At 34.1% G+C, this 19,316-nt stretch overlaps 1 protein-coding gene across 1 annotated transcript in view; it reads left to right on the forward strand.

The window, feature by feature from the left end:
- The window catches only part of LOC112051280 (lachesin-like), a 126,146-nt gene extending 118,906 nt beyond the window's left edge, over positions 1-7,240 (forward strand). The window contains exons 6-9 of the mRNA XM_024089859.2: positions 139-432; positions 901-996; positions 4,622-4,732; positions 5,480-7,240. Of these exons, the coding sequence (XP_023945627.1) occupies positions 139-432; positions 901-996; positions 4,622-4,732; positions 5,480-5,559 (581 nt within the window). The 3' untranslated portion in view covers positions 5,560-7,240. The remainder of the gene's footprint in view (positions 1-138; positions 433-900; positions 997-4,621; positions 4,733-5,479) is intronic.
- Positions 7,241-19,316: the final 12,076 nt, after the last annotated feature.

Genomic DNA, 19,316 nt, shown 5'->3' on the forward strand with positions numbered 1-19,316 from the left:
ACCACACTGATAGATAATTTTTCCCTATATTTTTGATTAGTATAATATAAATATTAAGTATATTTATATTATAATATTATTCATTTTAATATTTATTTATATTATTAATAAGTATATTTATATTATTTACTTTTTCAGTTCCTCCAATGCTCTGGATACCCCATCAGCTGGTCGGAGCACCTCTCTACTACAATGTTACATTGGAATGCTTCACAGAAGCTTATCCCACGTCCTTGAACTATTGGACTCGTGAAGACGGTCACATGATTCACGAGAGTGCCAAATACCACATGGAGAACACTGTGGGGATGCCACAGTACAAAACACATATGAAGCTGCTCATCAGGCATATTATTACTGAAGACTATGGGATGTATAAGTGTGTGGCGAAGAATCCAAGGGGCGAATCCGATGGGACTATTCGATTATACAGTATGGTTTATGTTTCATACTTTAACTAATAGTCAGAGATCCGTAGAACATTTTGTACAACTGATTACTACCAAGTTAATTTTTCGTGAGTAGCTTCATCACGATGAGACGATCAACTTTTTTATGTAAACTACCCTCCTTCCAATTTGTATCAATAACAAGGTTATTAAAAATTGTTACCAACCAGCTGTTTTTTTTTCTTTTGCTTAATTAATAGTTTATACAACAGCCACAATTTCCTACAAATTGCATGGTACATTATCCCTTTCCGATGCTCAAAAATTTTTGTTTCCTGGTAACTCAGCTACCAGAATGAAGAGTTTTCGTAAATAAAAAAGTTGATCGTCTGATCGAGATGAAGCTCACGAAAAATTAACTTGATATTAATCAGTTGTAAAAAATGTTCTACAGATCCCGGACTATATTTTTGTTACACATAAGGTAGATTACATGGAAGTTTCATTTCAGCTTCTTCACCGCCAACAACGACTCCAGACCCAAGGTCACTGACTACTCCATCACCATCAAGGCCACCACGTCGAGACACGCCACTTGTGGATAAAGGTAAAGATATAAATGACTGTATTTTGATAAAATACTGACAATACTCTCACTTTGTTCGACATTGTTATTTTATGTACCAGCTATATAGCTTGGCAACTTCGTTCGTAACACTCCCAATGGCCCGCGCGGGCCGGAGGGCGTGTAGCGATGAAAGAAAAACCCACGACTGATGCACCTCACTTCCCGCACGCACGATTTCACACCCGTGCAGTCTTTCCCCCCGTCGCCCGCATATCATGGGAGTTTCATCAACGCACTTGACTATAGCCGACGCCCCACGGTTTCAGTCTCGTAGTCCCGTTCCCGTGGAGATACAAGAATAAAATGTAGCTTATGACACTCACAATAATTAATGTGGCTTTCTATTGGTTAAGGATTTTCAAAATCAGTTCAGTAGATCTAGACATTACCTCCTACAACCTCTTAGACTTTACCCCTTAAAAATATTAGTATAGATGTACCAATCGCCGTTAAGGCTTCCATGTCGAGACATGCCACTTGTAGATAAAACTAAAGGTAGAGATTATTGTAACACGCAATACACATTACACCATAATATACTCACAATTCATCGAATGGCCTTGTTGTGTAACATGGAATAAACGAAATCCATTCCAATCCAATCCATTGTTGTTTCAATTTATGTCTACTTTTATTATTTACGAGTTGTATAAGTTTTTATTTTATTAAATGAATAAAATAAAAAGACACATAAAACAGCTTAAGAATGCCCACCTATCAATAAAATTCGCGGTAAAATTCGTTCATTAATATCAGATACTGTTGTCGATAAAATGCATCCAAACAAGATTTTTATGTCAGTGATTTCGTTTATTAAGAGATAATAGTACCTTTACGAGTTGTATTCCCGGTGATCGTTCTGTTTATTTTCATTGTTGGCTGCTGTTTCAGTTATTATTATTAGCGGTCGTATATAGGTTTATAGATCATAAACTATTACGACGCTTTGCTTGTCGGGAAGCTGTTAACAGACTTCAAATATTATGTCCCCATAAAATACAAACAAATCATTTATAAACAGAGTTTATGGATATAGTGTGAAAGGGTTTATGACTATCTTAAGCGATATACGAATATAGTTATATTTGCAACTTTAAACACATAAATGGTATCTTTTGTTATAAAAAACATTGAAAGTAACCGATAAAACAAAGATACAAATATAAACAAAATATAATATAAAAGAACTTAACAGTTGGTTAAGTTCTCTCGCTCAATCACTCGTCAGCTAGGCTATTCTGTAACGATAACTTGCCAGTGCGAGTTTCGAATTCACCTCTATCTCTCTCTGTTTAACACGATACTATAGAATGGGAAAGATAGCGGTGAATTCGAAACTCGCACTTGCTAGTAATACAAAACATCGTTAGAGAATAGCCGTGCAAGCTATTCTAAAACGAAGTTTTGTATAAACCGCAAGTGCGTTTCAAATTCCCCTCTGTCTTTCTCTTTCTATAGTAACGTGTTAAGCAGAGAGACATAGAGATGAATTCGAAACTCGAATTTGCGAATTGTACAAAACAACGTTAGGTACAGAATAGCCGTCTAGAGCTTGCTTTCAGAATCGGTGGTAGAGTCTTTACAAATAGTCAACCTAAATTTAAAAGTGCTTGTAAACTAAGACTACTAGAAATAATTGAATTATGTGTGTTGAAAGAATCAAAAAAAAATATTTATAAAATATTGGTAATAATAAAAAGCGTATATCTATTGCTTAATAATGACTATGCTCGTTGCTGTGCACTAGTCGTCATGACTTTTCATGTACATCATCATGATGGAAAAAAGTTTACAGAACAACTAGACATGAGAAAATTTACACATATATAGTATTCATATAAATGTCCATATTGTCACCACCGATCTCATAATACCAGATAGTCATAAGTCGGTGCGCGTCATTACTCCGCCGTTATTAGGAAGTTGGACATTTTCCCGGACGCAGCGGACAACAACATCTTGCGCCACTAGCTATTATAGCCAAGTGTCAACTTCTGCCTCCCCTTTCACGGACATAACAATTTTCTTTATAGTTTTCATGATTAAGTAGTTTAGTATTACAACGAGAAAGCTCCTATCCATATTAGCTTATACTTAGACAGACATACCTTTTCTGAAACGAAAAAACTAGTACTCATCATTATCAGCCTATGTTAACGGTACGGCCTCCTTATAGGAAATGGAATATGGAGCTCAGACCCACCACACTACATCTATACGGCTTGACGGGCTTATAGTAATGACCAGTGCCGACGGCTTAACGTTTTCGCCGTAAACCATCAAAATCAATTTAGCCTGAAAATTACTCGTCTTAGAAAAAAGAAAAACTCAATAGTTTGTAGCCCAACCAAGGAACTTAGGATGTCGTGATCTGAAGCCACGTATGCTAACTACGGAATTAATGCAGTCGGGCAAGTTATTAAGAATAGTTTATATTATTTGTTCTGGACCATCTCTAAAGCAATTCGTTGATAACTTCGAGATAAATAACAAGTTTATAGGTAAAAATTTCATTTAAACCATATTGTCAAGCAAGTCAATTTATAGTTCGTGTTCTATCGCAAACAGCAAACGGCATCGTGAATAGTTTGAGAACAGTTTTATATGCACATGAACTTGAAAAATCCATTTAGTCGACGACGGATCGTAAGTTTTGCGGCGGGTTGTTTTTGTACGGGGCGGCGACGCGGCGCGGTTAGGACATCGACCGCTGGTTCTGTTTTATTTTTTGCTTCCATTACGAATTTACGGCTAGGCCAGCCACTCGACAATATTGCGCAACTTTTCAATATCTGCCGACCGACCGCCGACCGCCGTCCGCTCCCTTGCCATATTGAATCTTTTCCTTTCCCTAATGAGTGTTGTATCTACTTGCGGTCGTTCCGTTTAAATATAGCATCTTTATTTTTCCGACGGGAAAATTTGAATCCGTATGAATTTAATATTACAGTATTTAGGTAATTATTTTTTTTAAGTTTTCCTTTGATTAACATTCTGTATACGAATTCTAATTGATTTTTTCTTTTTTGATTCAAAATAGATATCAAATATGTTGAGGTAATAAACCGTAGAGTAAATTAACTTGATGTTATTAAAGGGCTTGTAAATGAATTTTACTTTTATTGGATATCTTTACCATCGATTCGGAGGGTGTAGGTTCAATTTCCGGGGCATAAACCTCCTCCAATTTTTACAGTTATGTGCATTTTAAGAAATTAAATATCACGTGTTCAAACGGTGAAGGAATAAAATCATGGGGAAACATGTATAGCTGCATACCTTATAATTTTCTTAATTCACTACGTGTGTCAAGTCTGCCAATCCGCATTCGGCCTGCGTTATGGACTATTAATCCCATTTAATTTAAGGACATAAATACAAAAATATTAATCCCTCTCATTCGTGCTCTACATGGGTTGTTAATGATGTACTGTTTGAAAGAACAAATAATTGAAGCTACAAAAACATTCCGATCAATTGTATCCAAAGCGATCGATCTGTTTTACTAATAAGAAAAACTTTGAACAAGCAATGCATCGTAGTTCGATGCATTTGTCACTGATTGAACTAAACCGCATTCAATCACATGTCTTTCCACTCGCAGGAACGAAGTATCAATCGAACTTGAACGAGATCGATAAGGGGAAGCAAAAGTCTGACGAGGGTGGCGGGAAGACGCATCTCAACTGGGTGGGCGGCGCATCGCACGTTACAGGTAATTACTGATGCTTTTATGAACGTAGCTCGCTGTATTACAAGCACTTGACTCCTCTTTATTGCTAAAGTGTTTCGAAAATTTGAAAATCCTTTAGTTTTTGTCTGCTGCACTAAATTGGAACGTTTTTTCAAGTGACTACTGTTTTTCAGTTTGTATGTTTGTGGCTATTGGCTATCACAAACTTAGTTCGAACGATTGCTTTTAATTTTTTTATTGAAATGTTTGATTTATATTATATTAGCAGAAACTCCGCTTTTGAACACGTAGTTTCCATTTCCTTTTGAATTTGAAGATTAAATATAGCCGTGTATGTGTCCAATGTATGTTATGTGTATAGGTATGTAGTTTTCCATTGATGAAATAATTTTTCAAATCGGTCCAGTAGTTTCGAATTTATTCGTTACATACAAAAATACAAATCTTTATAATATTTGTGTTTTTTTTTAATGTTTGTTACCGCATAACATAGTCATTAGTTAACCAATTTTGAAAATTTATTTAAGTAGCTTTGTTTTATTTAATAAATATTCACAATTATACATATAAAACTAAATACAATAATATTCAATTTATTAGTAACTAACCTCACCTAAACTTATTATAAAAATAAAATAAAAGGAAATATAAAATAATATCTACAGACTTAGGTGTCGTAGAATTCATTTGAGTAAAAGATAATGTAGGATATTTTTGTTTCAATTAAAAATGACTTACTGATAATGTATAATATGAAACTTTTTCCAGATAACGCCGCATGGAGAAGTGTCCATCCAAAGATTTTAGTTCTAATCTACGCACTTATGAAATTATTAGAATTGTTTTAAATGCACCTAAATTGTGAAGGTATAGACGTAAAATCACTGTCCATATTAATGTTTACGAACACCTTTATTCCGTTGATCTGCATCGAGCACTTCGAGGTAATAAGCAGTGATGTGCACAAAGTTTCAAAGTAGGGTAGGCGCTATACTTACAAAATGGACAAACATGGAGGAATTCCTTTTTCTCTATTGGTTCGTTATAAGTGCTAAGGGAATGCAGTGAATTTTCGCATCTACGAAGTGCACATCACTGGTAATAAACCTAACGAACAATGATTTTTGAAACAACCTACACTTTTACAAATATACCTAAATTTATATGCACTTAAAACTATACTATGTAGAGATCTATTGTAGTAAATATTCTTATTTTGCACACAATTTGCTAACTACGCAGTTAAATTATATCAGGGAGTATATTTTAGAATACTAATACTATGTCATTTAGGCACTAGCTCTATAAAGAGCTTAAAATCAGGAGACTTAATCAGTAAATCGGAAAAGGTGAATTAGTGGATAAATTACAGTATTTAATTTCGGAATTCTCCTCGGAAACAGGTAACGTAGTTTTAACGAATTAGAGAAATGTTTAAGTCTCTGAACGAGAGTAACTTGAGTTATAAGCAGACGATATTTATATATATTGTGTATAAATGTTGTTGTTAATTAATTATATACATGTAAGTATATACTACGAGTATAAATTATTATGTGAAGAGTTCCTTTAAAACCATTCACGATATAGCAGATTAGTAAAATCTTTTCTGTCGTTTCATTTTCCTTGTATAACGAGTATTAAAAGTAAGGTGTACGTATTTCACATCAAATATTATATTAATAGCACTTTGCACTTTACGAGAAATCATGACGATCTGCTAAATCGTGGAAACTTATTTAAAATTGATGCACGTGTAATGATATAATTAAAGTGCACTATTATCAAAATAGTTATTTTATTTTATAGACTAAGACTGAATATTGTATTTATTATTTAAATATTTGGCTTATTTAGTCCCTATGTTAAAAATATTATAGTAACTTTATTTTACAATTAAGAAAATAATAAATAACGAGCTAAAGTTTACCGCAAACGTTGGACACAGAATCAACACAAGGTACATTGGTAAAAGCACAATTCTTAAGTTTGTGGAAAATGTGACATTTCATCTAAAATGTAATTTATTTTGCAACTTTTAAGTAAAGTAAAACTAAACAGACCTGTGTAAGAGCGAACATGGAAAATAGGATATTTTGCCAACAAAATGCCAAAGTCTGGAATTAAATTGCAACTTTACTAACTCCGAAGTCTAGTCAGTAAGTTTGTGACTTAGAGCACAATGTTTAGTTTTATTTTTAAGACACAAAATTTTCCATTCATCTTTTTCTTTAATTTCATTTTATTTCTAAATTCCAATTTCTTCAGTCAATTAATGTTTATATAAGGTACGAGTATGTAAATGTTAAAGTTAATATGTTGCCAAAATGCTAATTTGTAAGGAGATGCTACATAGATTAAATGATATTGTTGTAAATATAATTAAGTTAAAGCAATGGAGTGTTTTTAATGACAGAGTGTATCGATTGTTCACAGTATTGTGCATTGTACGAGATATAAACATGCGTGTCTACACGTGATAAGACTATTAACGAGTAGATAATAAAGAATAAAGCTTGTTTTAAATGTTGTGTTTCTTTTTAATACAAACACCTTTTCATTTACATGTATATCTATCTACCTATTTCTATTCTCTCTCTTTTTTCGGAAAAAGAATAAGTTTTACAAATAGATGTTATTTTTTCTAAAACAAATAAATAATATATTGTTTTACGAGTGTAGCAAAAGCTCCTTTTATCTTGCGAAAATGTTATAGTAAAATATCTTAAGATTGCCAATTACTGCGATGTTACAAAAGTTTTGTTTACATCCAAGGCTTTGTAGCAGATTTGCGTCAAATCAGAATTTATGTAAAGAAAAGTTTGCATCCATCATACTTTGATGGACCGAAATGCTTAGAAACAATCTGCGGCGGTGTTTCGGAGATTAGGGCCGGCTTTGGGGCGCCGAAAAGGCTCCAACTATGTATGGCCACCCGCCAACTCCAAAGCCAATCTAACTTCTTTTAAATGTGTTTTTGATGTAAAGAACACATTACGGCACGCATCGCTTGCCGCCCCCCCAAATCTTCGACGAAATTAGCTTTTGATTTATTGAAGTTAAAGTTTCTTATTCCTAGCTTAAATTCCGCGGCCGTAATACCAAGTTGAGATTATTCTACAAGTAGGTACTTCAGTCCTGAATCGTTATATTTAAATAATGTATGGGCCTCATAAGAAGGCTCAGAATCACACAGCGAGCGATAGAACGAGCTATGTTAGGAGTATTTCTGCGTGATCGAATTAGAAATGAGTGGAGATCCGCAGAAGAACCAAAGTCACCGACATAGCTTAACGAGTTGCGTAACTGAAGTGGCAATTGGCGGGGCACATAGTTCGAAGAGCCGATTGACGTTAGGGTCCCAACAGGTGGACTGACGACATCAAGCGAGTCGCAGGTATTCGCTGAATGCAGGTGGCTCAGTATAGTGATATTTGGAAGTTTCTACAAAAGATCTATGCCCTGCAGTGGACGTCCATCGGCTGATATGATGATGATGATGATGATATCTAGCTAAAAGTCCGTCGGCCGTAATACCAAGTTGAGATTATTCTACAAGTAGATTCTTCAGTCCTGATTCCTTATATTTAAATAATGTAAACAGCAATTTATATCCATTGAAATACAAGGTTTTAAGTACATCGTTTCATCGTAAAATTTGATTGAAAGATATTTTTTTTTTAAACAAAAATCGTACAGTTTTATTTTTCATACAGTAAACTATTTACATCGTTCATCAAAGAAATTTTTTAATCGTGTAAATATCAATTCCAAACTCAATATTGGCCAACGTACCTTCGTTAATCGATCTGCATGAGACTGTGTTAAATAACTGTGAGTCTTAAAATGTTATTCTTAAAGTTGAAAATAGATCTTCATCCTATAGTTACTTAATACATTATTTTCGAACTGGAATATTTGTAACAGTGGGCTCATTACTTAGTGAACGATGCGGTAGGCGTGTTCGAGCTTCCGTCGTAACCGGATACCATGGGACGGCCAAATAAAATTAACGCTTTTTCCGATTAGCTACTGGCTTGTGGAAAATTAGTGTAAACGGTTTGGACATTGTTTTCCGTTTTTCAAAATGAACTTAAGAATGTATTCACTTGTTTTTTGAACGACGTTCAATTTTGCGACTTACATAGGTCGCCTGAACTCGTTAATATCGTCAGGTAACGCAAAACAATTAAACAAAGTACTAGGGTAACAAAGAGATTAAGAGATCGATTTACTTGTTTAACTCAGTAAATTATTTTATAATTTTTTTATATTATAGTCTAGTTGTTCAGTGTCTATTGCAAGTAAGAAGATAAAACTGTACTTACGTAATCATATACTAGTGCTAAAGGTGTATGCCAAATTTCATAGATAAAGCTTCAGTAAATCCTGAATTTCAGGACATTCAACAGGGTCCTATCCTAATTTTAGCTCTGACTCACTGACCGGTAATAAAAAACCTTTAGGCCACTTCCAATTGTCCTAGCGTAGTGAAATTTGGCACACAGGTCGTGTTTTGTATGTAGATTAACAAAAAATTAAGAACTATATGAAATTGGTTGGAAGCGTGTAAGACTAAGAAGGGGTTCACAAGGCATTTTTGTGATTGTTATTATTTTAATAATATACGGGGTATTTTTTACGTTTAATTCAAAATAAAAAGAACTTCGTTCCTGACGCTTATCACACTTTTTATCGTATATATGCAATTGTAAAGTAAATAACTATAAAAAAATACTTGCCAAGTTGATCAAAACCAAAAAGAAAATGTCTGTCACGTCAGTTTTCAAAAAATAAATGCGGCATAATCATTACACACTTCCATCCATATAAACGCTATGACTCCACAGACAGAGATAATACGTCATTCTAATAACACTTTTTTACGTCCGAAGGTAAAAACAACTATAAGAGATGGAAATTTGGCTAGAACTACAAAAGGAATGTCTAAGAATTTCTCTTTAAAGCCAGCGTTCGGATTTAAAATTAGGGTCCTTTTATCTAGAGCAAATCACTGAACTCGGTCCACGTTTCACAAAGTTGCGATATCAAAGCCGGGGGCGGTCTGTTAATTCTCTTTTTAGCTTTAGTGGCTTTTTTTACACAACTTTTATGAAGCAGTACTGAACTACTTAATAAAAGTAGGGTTGGATTTTAAAAAAATCTAATTTAAAAGTAACCATTTGTAGAATTTGCAAACAAAACTACACATTAATTATTATCTGTGATTAATTTTTTTACATTCCTCTAATAAGCTTACTTCGTTGTCGATAAATAAATAAATAAATAGATAGACATTATTTACGTTTTGTTTAACTTAAAAATAGTAAAGTTAAATTATAAAAGGCAATTTTGTTTGGGTGTTTGTTCTGCTAAATGCAAGCTCTAATGATCAACATATTCTGCATAGGTTCACATTGACAGGGGTACAAAGAAAGGTACTCTATGTAATTTTCTGTACAACGTGGGTGTCACCAAACTCCCCAAACTGCCTCGTTGGTCGAGTGGTAATCCAGTGTGGCTTCGAGTTCTCAGGATCGAGTTGGGTTGGAGTTGGTTGGATAATGGAATATTGAACTGTTCTTTCTTCCTAGAATTTCCCAATTAAAATTCTCAGCCCCTATCCTCTATATCCTATCTCCAAACGGCCTCGTCGACCTAGTGGTTAGCCGTCAACGTAATAGGGGTCGAATCACGAGATTCAAGTCTTGAGACGGGCTATAAAATACTGTTCCTTTTTTTCTTTTAAAAATTTTCGGAATGGTAGTGATAATAGAAGAAAAAAGTAAAAGGAAAAAATTAATTACATTATGATATTTTGTATAAAGTAAAAATCCTAGAAAAGTACCTACCTATTATATCTATAAAAATGTTCATTTTATAAATATAATAGGTAGGTAAGACCGAAAAATCAAGCTAAAATGTAGTAAAGTTCCGCAGGAAATCGTCGACGGCTATTTGCCGGAACATACCGTAAGTCTGCCAAACAGTCGTACCTTAGCTGCAAAAATAACAGTTAAATGATTTTAATAGTTACTTTTAAAACCATATTATTTACCAATAAATTAGTCATTTAATAATACATTTTGGAATCAATGAATGACAAGAGCATAATTTACAACAGCGAGCGAACTTGATAGTTTAGTTTTTTCCAATTTCATTAAGTTTATGTTTTAAATTGTGAGATTTCTGTGATTTTACCCGCGTCTAAAAGGTCGTTTTCTTCTTCGGGACATGTTTTTCCTGACTTAAAGACACTTTGCACTATTCTCTGTGCCATTTTCTACACACATGTGTACTATGCGAAATCTTATTGTTTAGTGAAGTAGTTAGGGCGTTCAAGCGTAACAAACACAACAACAAACGATTATTTATAATATAAATATAGATAATTTTAAAACACATAATTAGCCTTGTTCAGTACAGGGGCTAGATTCGAAACCTTTAGAGGAATTTAGGTATTTATTTTTCTAAATACAAAAAGGAGATGGTCCAAAATTGTATGGAGCCCAGGATCAGTCATTGTACTCTAGCGGAAATAAAAGAAGATATTTTTTTAACTGTCATCTTGATATAACTCAAAAACTTGGGTTTTAATTTTATTTCTTTCTTTTTATTTAGTTAGATTAATTCACTTCAATAAATTTTAATAAAATCCCTGTATTTTTAAATTTTAATGATACGGGGTAAAAGAGTGGACCTGAATTGGACCATTTCCTTTTACTGTCGAAGTATTGTCACTGCGACACGAGATACTGGCCGCTTAACAATATTATAAATCGATCAATTCCTCAACCCAAAAGTTTCGGACCTAACCTATACTTCACTTTTGATGACATGATAGATAGTTCTTATTTTCTTGTTGTAAATTGTACAAGAAAATATAATTTTGACATGAATACACTTTCGGCACTTTTTTGAATAGTTGTGAAATTATTTTTACGTTAATTGCACGTTACAATAAACGGTGAGGTTAAGACTATTCATTATAACTGTTCCTAGTTGATTACTAGTATAGTATATTTATCATAAACTTTTGCTATCTAATTATATAGGACAGAATCAGGGCGTTACTTTGCAGAAGTTCCAGAATAGGGAATATTTTTTTTTGTTTTGCTATTATTTGCTACAATCGACAAAGCCATATTTTTTTAACTCTACAGTGTGGACTTTGAATTAATTTGTATTTATTTATGTCCATAGTATCGCGTTAGACAGAGAGATATAGAGCGTTGCCTTGAAAAAAATGAAAAACATGCTTGCAGCGACAGACAAAATCCTCTACGTGCGTTCACTTCGAAGCCAAATTTTGATCGAATTGCATTGTAGCTTATTGTTTCTTGTTCAAAATTATAGGTTGAAATGAAAAATGAAATGAAATTTATTGTTAAAATAACAATCCTCTTACAATTGTGCTGAGGACCCTGATTTAAGTTTGATAAACCTGTATCTCAGGATCCTCTTCCTGATTATAATAAAAATAATTTTAACAATCATGAAGGATCTGGATTAATAGAAATTAAAACTAACATGCAGAATGTGTCTGTGTGCGTGTGTCTGTGTTTGTGTTTTGTGTGTGTGTAAGGTTGATTATTTTATTTGAACACTACTACGAGAACTAGCAAAAGAATGTCAAACAATATATTTATGAAACAAACTTCACCGCGCGCCCAACGCCCAATTTACTAAAACCACAAAGTGAAAACAAAGCAATGTAATAGGGTTTGCGAGTCTCGTTTCGCTCCACATTGAAGCAGCCATAATTTCCAGAAGGCAAATTAATCCGGCACGGGCGGCCTGATCGGCGCCGGTCAGTGCGTCCTCGCATACTAATGCTATTGTTTATCGAAGGGGCTAATCTGTGCGTACCAGCCGTTACTGTCCACTCTCGAAATTATAACGGATCACTTTCAGCCGTCTCTAATCCGACTACCTCGCTTGAAGCAACGCGTCGCTCAATCTGTGTTATTTATGTTCGCGGCTCGAATAAAACGGTAAAATTCCGATATAAAAAACGTGTTTGTATTTCAAACAACCGCTAATTGATTTATTTTGCTAGTCTCTGCTAACAAAAATAATGTTTATTTTTCAAGTAAATGAATGTTTTTTAAATCGTATATAAATTAAGAGTATGCTAATAGTAAAGCAATTTTGTAAAAGGAACAGGGTATCTGCGATTATTACTTTTGGAGCTACAGGTATTTAAAGGGTCAGATTTGCGGCGCTGCCGCGGATCCCCAAAAAACGCCCCATACAAAAGGCACGAACTAATGACGTCGTAGGTAATGTAATGATCGTTAGATTTGTATGTGCGTTTAAACAAAATTACTAATATCTTTGTTATTTATGTTTATAGTTCATGTATTAAAAAATGACACATTTAATGTAAGGAAGCTAAAACTGTATAAATTTTCATCTAATTACGATAAAAAGAAATTTAATAGATTAGATTAGATAGATAGAGAAAATTTAAAATTTTATAATCTCATTTATTTTGCAAATATCCATACAATCTTTCCTTTTTATGTATAAATTAGTTAACATTTACCCTATTTACCCGAATGTATAAAGAAAGAAAGAAAGAAAGAAAAGATCTTTATTTTTAAGTAATGCCACATATCACATTAAATCTAAATTATAACATATTATGGCTTAACTGTCCACTCAAACAGTGGAACACTAAAAAATGCCCTGTAATATGTGGCACAACCTAGAAAAAGGCCCCAACTCAGCATTTTGCCGCATACTTTCAATAAAAAAAGTATGCAGCACTGATTTTCAGTTAGGACCCAGTTCAGGTGCCGCCACGCACACAGTTCAACACTTTACGTAAACTATTAAAGCCAATTATTAAGGACTAATTAAAACTAACTAGGTAGACACATTGATTTAAAAAAAAAACAGAAAACTTAAACATAACGATGAAAAACAAAATTAATGATACAAATAAAAATTACCTGCAATATAATTATGTATACTTTTTGTTTGTTAAGAACTCTTTTTACTAATTTATAGATAACTAAATACTTGTTATTAAATATATAAGATAACAACATATTAAACATATAAATTCGTAATTAATTGAAAATTAAATATATAAAAAAATAATACATAAACTATGTATCATAAAAATCAATATATTCAAACCTAGTCATCATCCCCATAGCAAAACAAACTAAACATTATTCATTCTTAAACATTAACTTATTCAAAGCATTAGAAAACCTCATTATTTTCAGTATTTAAATTTTGGTAAAAACACATTTCTTATGTATAAATAAATAAATATATAAATGGACAATATCCCATCCAGCCCTAAATTACATTTATATACTACTTATAAATGCTTATATAATGTATAAACACACCTAGACACAAGAAAACATCCATGCTCAACACGCAAATATTTTTCCAGCCGTGGGAATCGAACCCACATCACTTAATCACGGCAGAAAATAGAGTCACTACCCACTGCGTCATGCGGCTGTTAATATTATTTTTTGATACGAGTATCAAATCTAGGCACAGACAGAAATTTAAAAAAAACATTATAGATTAAGTTTTAAAATTGCTTTATTTTAGTACTCTTAATACAACACAAAATTCACACAGTATAATTTACTATAAGTATACATTTGTGGCCAAATTTCCCTCTGTATAAAAATCAATTTTGCAATACAAATACCATAAAAAGCTATGCACAAAACATTCCCGTCCATCATAACATGTGTTAAGTTGTAAAAAAGTCCCTCGCTGAGTGATAATAAAGGTAACCCTCAACGGCACCTTTATTGTTATCGAATAAAAATAATCCCGGGATTTTTCGGGATGGTCGTAAATTATGAGCGAATCCGGAACCGCCTCCCCGTGTAGTCCCGGAGCAAATCCGTAAGTGTTGGCTTTCTCGACACGCCGTAATGTCTTGTAAAGACGCTAGCTTTAACATGCGAGTATTATTCCAATGTTGCTTTATTTTACCAAATTAAGCAAGTGTAGGATTTCTGACTTTCAGTTTGGAGAACATAGCTCTGTTAAATCTAGTTTTTAACCAACTTCAAAAAGAAGGTTCACAACTTGTAGGCATTACTAAATACTCGTATAATATTTAGTAACGCACCGAACTTCAATTACATATTATTTTTACTAGCTGCCTCGGCAAACGTTGTTTTACCATACAAACACGCTAAAATTAAAACACAAAACCAAACAAAAACAATGAAAAATGCTTTGCGACCTATTCTCCAAATATACAAAAAAAACATTAAGCCGTGTTGACACCGACATGAGATTTTGAAATTTTGTATAGCACATTTATGTTAACAACAGCGATGATGAAATGTTATTAATACAGATAATTTATGTAAGCAGCAACAAAAATTCAAACAACATCACCTTATATTAATAAAATATTAATATTTGCCGTAATAGCAAACATAATTATCCACAGCGCGGCGAGAGTATCAAATGAATAAATAAACAGTCTTTGTTTAATAGCAATTGCGTTAGCGGTCACATTACGGTAATGTTTATTTGCGACACGAAGCTTATCTGGTCTCCTCAAACGGCAGAAAATTGGTGGTTGCAAGGTAGTTAACCCTTGCGGGGGCGCGGGCAGACCGCGGCGAGGGGTGCGGGGGTGAGCCCCGCAATAGATAAAACCGTGATAGAACATGCACCGCACCGTTGCCATGAATAATTCATCAGTTTCAGTTGCCACTTTGTTGGTATCGGTGGCTTTTCAGCGTTTCACACCGCTAAAAATGTGCGTCGCGCCACATTATTACCGGATCATGCGTATTCTTTTTGTCATTACGTTAATTTGATGGTGCTCTGGATTTGTTTGAATACGTAACATTCGCCTGATAACCCGTAATTTGTGATCTGACAAAATGGGGAATGATTAGTGGAAATAAAAAAATAATAAAAATACAAATTCTTATATAAGCGAGTACAAAGTTTATTTATCGCTTTCAAGTAAAAGCTTTCTTGCGATTGGTTGGTTGCGTAACTGTCAAAGCGAAGCTTTACTGGGTCTGGTAGTATATAATATGCCCACAGACGATGTGAAAGACTTTGTAAAAAATATTGATGCCGTAGAAGAAGATTAAGAATAACAAGGAAAAATATTTGAAAAATGATCTAAAAACATATGATAGCCAGAATTTTATAATCAACGTCATTATCGTCTTTGTTTTCATTATAAAAAAGCTTTGCTTTTTTTAAGTTTTTCAGCCCATGTCCAAACCTTAAATATCCCAAGTATCATTAATTGTTTTTTGGATAATTAAATGAAACATTTCCTCAATCACTGAATACTTAGCTTGGTTGTAAAATTGTTTAAAATTCTTCTTAAAATCATTTTGAGAGCCGATTATGAGATACAATGACTAATAGAGGCGTGTGGCGTGGCGTGGCAAAGGCTCAAATCGGCGATGAAGTTTACCCCAGAAGTAATAAGATAATAGATACTTACAAATACAAAATATTAAAACATTATTCAAATAGTATTCATACAATGAAACTTTATCATTAACCCATATTTGGCTCACTGCTGAGCACGAGTCCCCTATCAGAATGAGAGGAGTTAGGCCAATAGTGCACCACGCTGGCACAATGCGGATTGGCAAACTTCAGGATCAGGCGAATCAGCAGGTTTTCTTACAATGTTTTTCCTTCACCGTCTAAGACACGTTATATTTAATTTCTTAAAATGAACAACTGAAAAGTTGGTGCATGTCCGGACCGGATTCGAACCTACGTTAAATAATACTTATTTGATGAATACTATTTGAGTGTAGTAAGTTTTACAGTCTTCTGTGTGCCTAGTGGGAGTTTTCCAATATTTTCATACTGTTACTATCACGTTGACGTAAACGCGAATTATTGTGGAATTAAAACAGTTGTGTAGTAGTGCCACTAGATGGCGCAGTTTCAATTCCTTAGAAACTCGCGTTTACGTTAACGCGATAGTAACAGTATCAAACTGCCACTAGACCCTCTGAAGACTTATTCCGACTCGCCACTCTTATTTTTTGTCCTACAAAATGTTTCGATCACATTTCAATACCGAGTATCTTGTACTGAATAGCGCAGCCTCATTACAGGTTACATAATGTACTAATTTAAATACAAAGGGGCTGAATAATCAAACGCTACTAGATGGTACAGACTTCCCTACAAAATTTAATGTCCGCTTTCTCAACTTTGTTTTCAGCTTTATTTATATTATTTAGTGGTGTTATTATTTTTGGAAAAGTTACAACACTACCATAAAAATTGCAATTCTAAAAAATTTCGTTATCTTACGTAGCGATTTTCAGATTATAATTAATTCTGAAAAAAGCGACTTAGCAGAATCGTTTTGATTCGAGTTATTCCATAAGCTAGCTGTTCCAGCTTCCTTTTTCCCAACCATGCTATTAATACAAGTCAAGAGTGAATAGACAACTTCTAGGCAACCACGTTACGTATATACGTACGTATGGCTTTATCGAAGTCAAACGTGACAGGATATGTGGACGCCTGCCATAAGCCGGCTTATAACGGCGGTGTCGCCGACGTCGTACGTATCGGACGCATCGCCTCCATCAAATTTATAATTTTACGGTCGATGCGATCCGTACGATGGAGATCAGTGGACGCACTTGTATGCCTTTCTATAAAAAATATACTAAAATCCGTTTGATGCGATGCATCATAAACGAACGATGCAGATCAGTGGACGTCTATCTTTAAAAAATCTTAAAAAAGTAACCATACCCATCTGACTGAAACTGAGAAACGCTGCTTAACTACAGAAAAACGCATGGCGCTAATTGGCGCGCACCAGGTTTTTAACAAGGGTAAGTACTATATGTACAAACTGAGCATAAAGGAAAAATTATTTGCCAACATAAGTCCGTCCTCAGAATAGGCAGTACATTTTGCATCTAAAATTATACTACTATATTGAGTGGTAGTACAGACCTAGTACTGCTAACATGCGACCAAGTCAAGAGAAATAGCCAGCGATATTTCCGCTTCCACTGCCATTGGTTGAAATTACTTTTCTTTTCACGTGATTATCTCGTTGGTCACACGTTAGCACTACTGATGATGTATGCTATGAAAAATTCCACGACAACTAAAACAATTTAATTACAAATAACTTAAAAGGTTCCACATTAAGCATTTCCTATAAGTCACAAACAAAACATCTAAATTCAGTATATCTGCAAAAAGACACCTCATTGCAGCGGGAGACGCCGCGACGCCGCGCGACTGTAAACAAGATAAAGCCTCACCTCGACCAGAAAGAACATAAGATACCACATATTTTAGAGGACCAGATTTTCATTGCGCAATCTCTCTTGACAATTGACACCTACTTTTGTCTAAGGCTGCATTTATCAAATTAACGTTATCTATACCTCGTACACCTGTATGGTCCATTGGTTAAACTATTATGCTACAGATCATGAGGTTCTGGGTTAGAGTCTTGTTATTAAATTGAGTTTTCTTTCTAATAATAATTTATAAATATTATTTGGCACGTCATTGATACCATATCCTCGATATTTCGAATATAACCTATATATATGAGTACGGTCGATTCTGTAAGTTCAAGTCTTGCAACTGGCTATGAAATATTATAGTATATTTTACATCCAATAAATTCTCAGCCTCTCCTACTGAGAATTTATTGGATGGAGGAGAGAATACACACTCATCAGTACTGAGTCCCAAAGTAAGCGTGAAGCCTAAAAGATAAGTTGGTAGTAAGGTTATACCTTGAAGAAGAAAGATTAGGCCTTAAAGAAAACGTCAAGTTGTGGGTATTATGGTTAGATAGTAATCGTTACTGAGTAGTAGATCGTTAAAGAATAGTATTTAGTCAGCTAATGAGAATCAAAACAGCGTGGTTGTTGGAGTGGTGGTTGGAGTTAGCGCTCCAAGTTCCTCTTCTATGAGGAAAAAGCTGGTCAAGTAGGCTGTAAAAATAAGCTTATATAACTATTTGAATAGAAGCAGACGTTACTTTGCGGAAGTTCTGCTTCGGAGTAAAACATACGTACAGACTTTTCTATCAGATCTGGGTAAAGTGGCTTGATCGTCGGTTTTTTTGCAGATATTAGCCAAATATTTTATTTCCTATATAACTATTTTAGGTATCAGCCACTGTAGTCACAGACGTCGCGCCGCCATCCCCGGGTCGTCTATGAAACGACCGTAAACAAGATAAAGCTGAACTCGACTGGAAAACAGGTTGCGCGAAATATCAGAACTAAATAATTCATTATTCGAATATATCTAAATGGTTTCTGAACGTTGTAAGTTGCAATCAATATAGCATCTACGTTTGGTACGTAAGTTAGTTTCAGTTTAGTAAAATATATGTAAAATTTACTACTGTACTTGTGGCTCAAAACTCGTACAATACTTAACAGCACAGTTAAGCATGTTATACAGCCTAAAAAATTATTCGGCTTTTTCCGATGGTGGGTGGGTGGTATATATTCTCTGAAACTTATGACAAAGAAATTTTCCCGAAAATTATAATTCACCAGATTAGCCTATCACTTGCAGATAAAAAACAGGCAGCTGAAATTTTGTAGTGAAATTAATG

The sequence above is a fragment of the Bicyclus anynana genome, chromosome 1 (genome assembly GCF_947172395.1).
Source record: "Bicyclus anynana chromosome 1, ilBicAnyn1.1, whole genome shotgun sequence".
Classification (NCBI taxonomy): domain Eukaryota; kingdom Metazoa; phylum Arthropoda; class Insecta; order Lepidoptera; family Nymphalidae; genus Bicyclus; species Bicyclus anynana.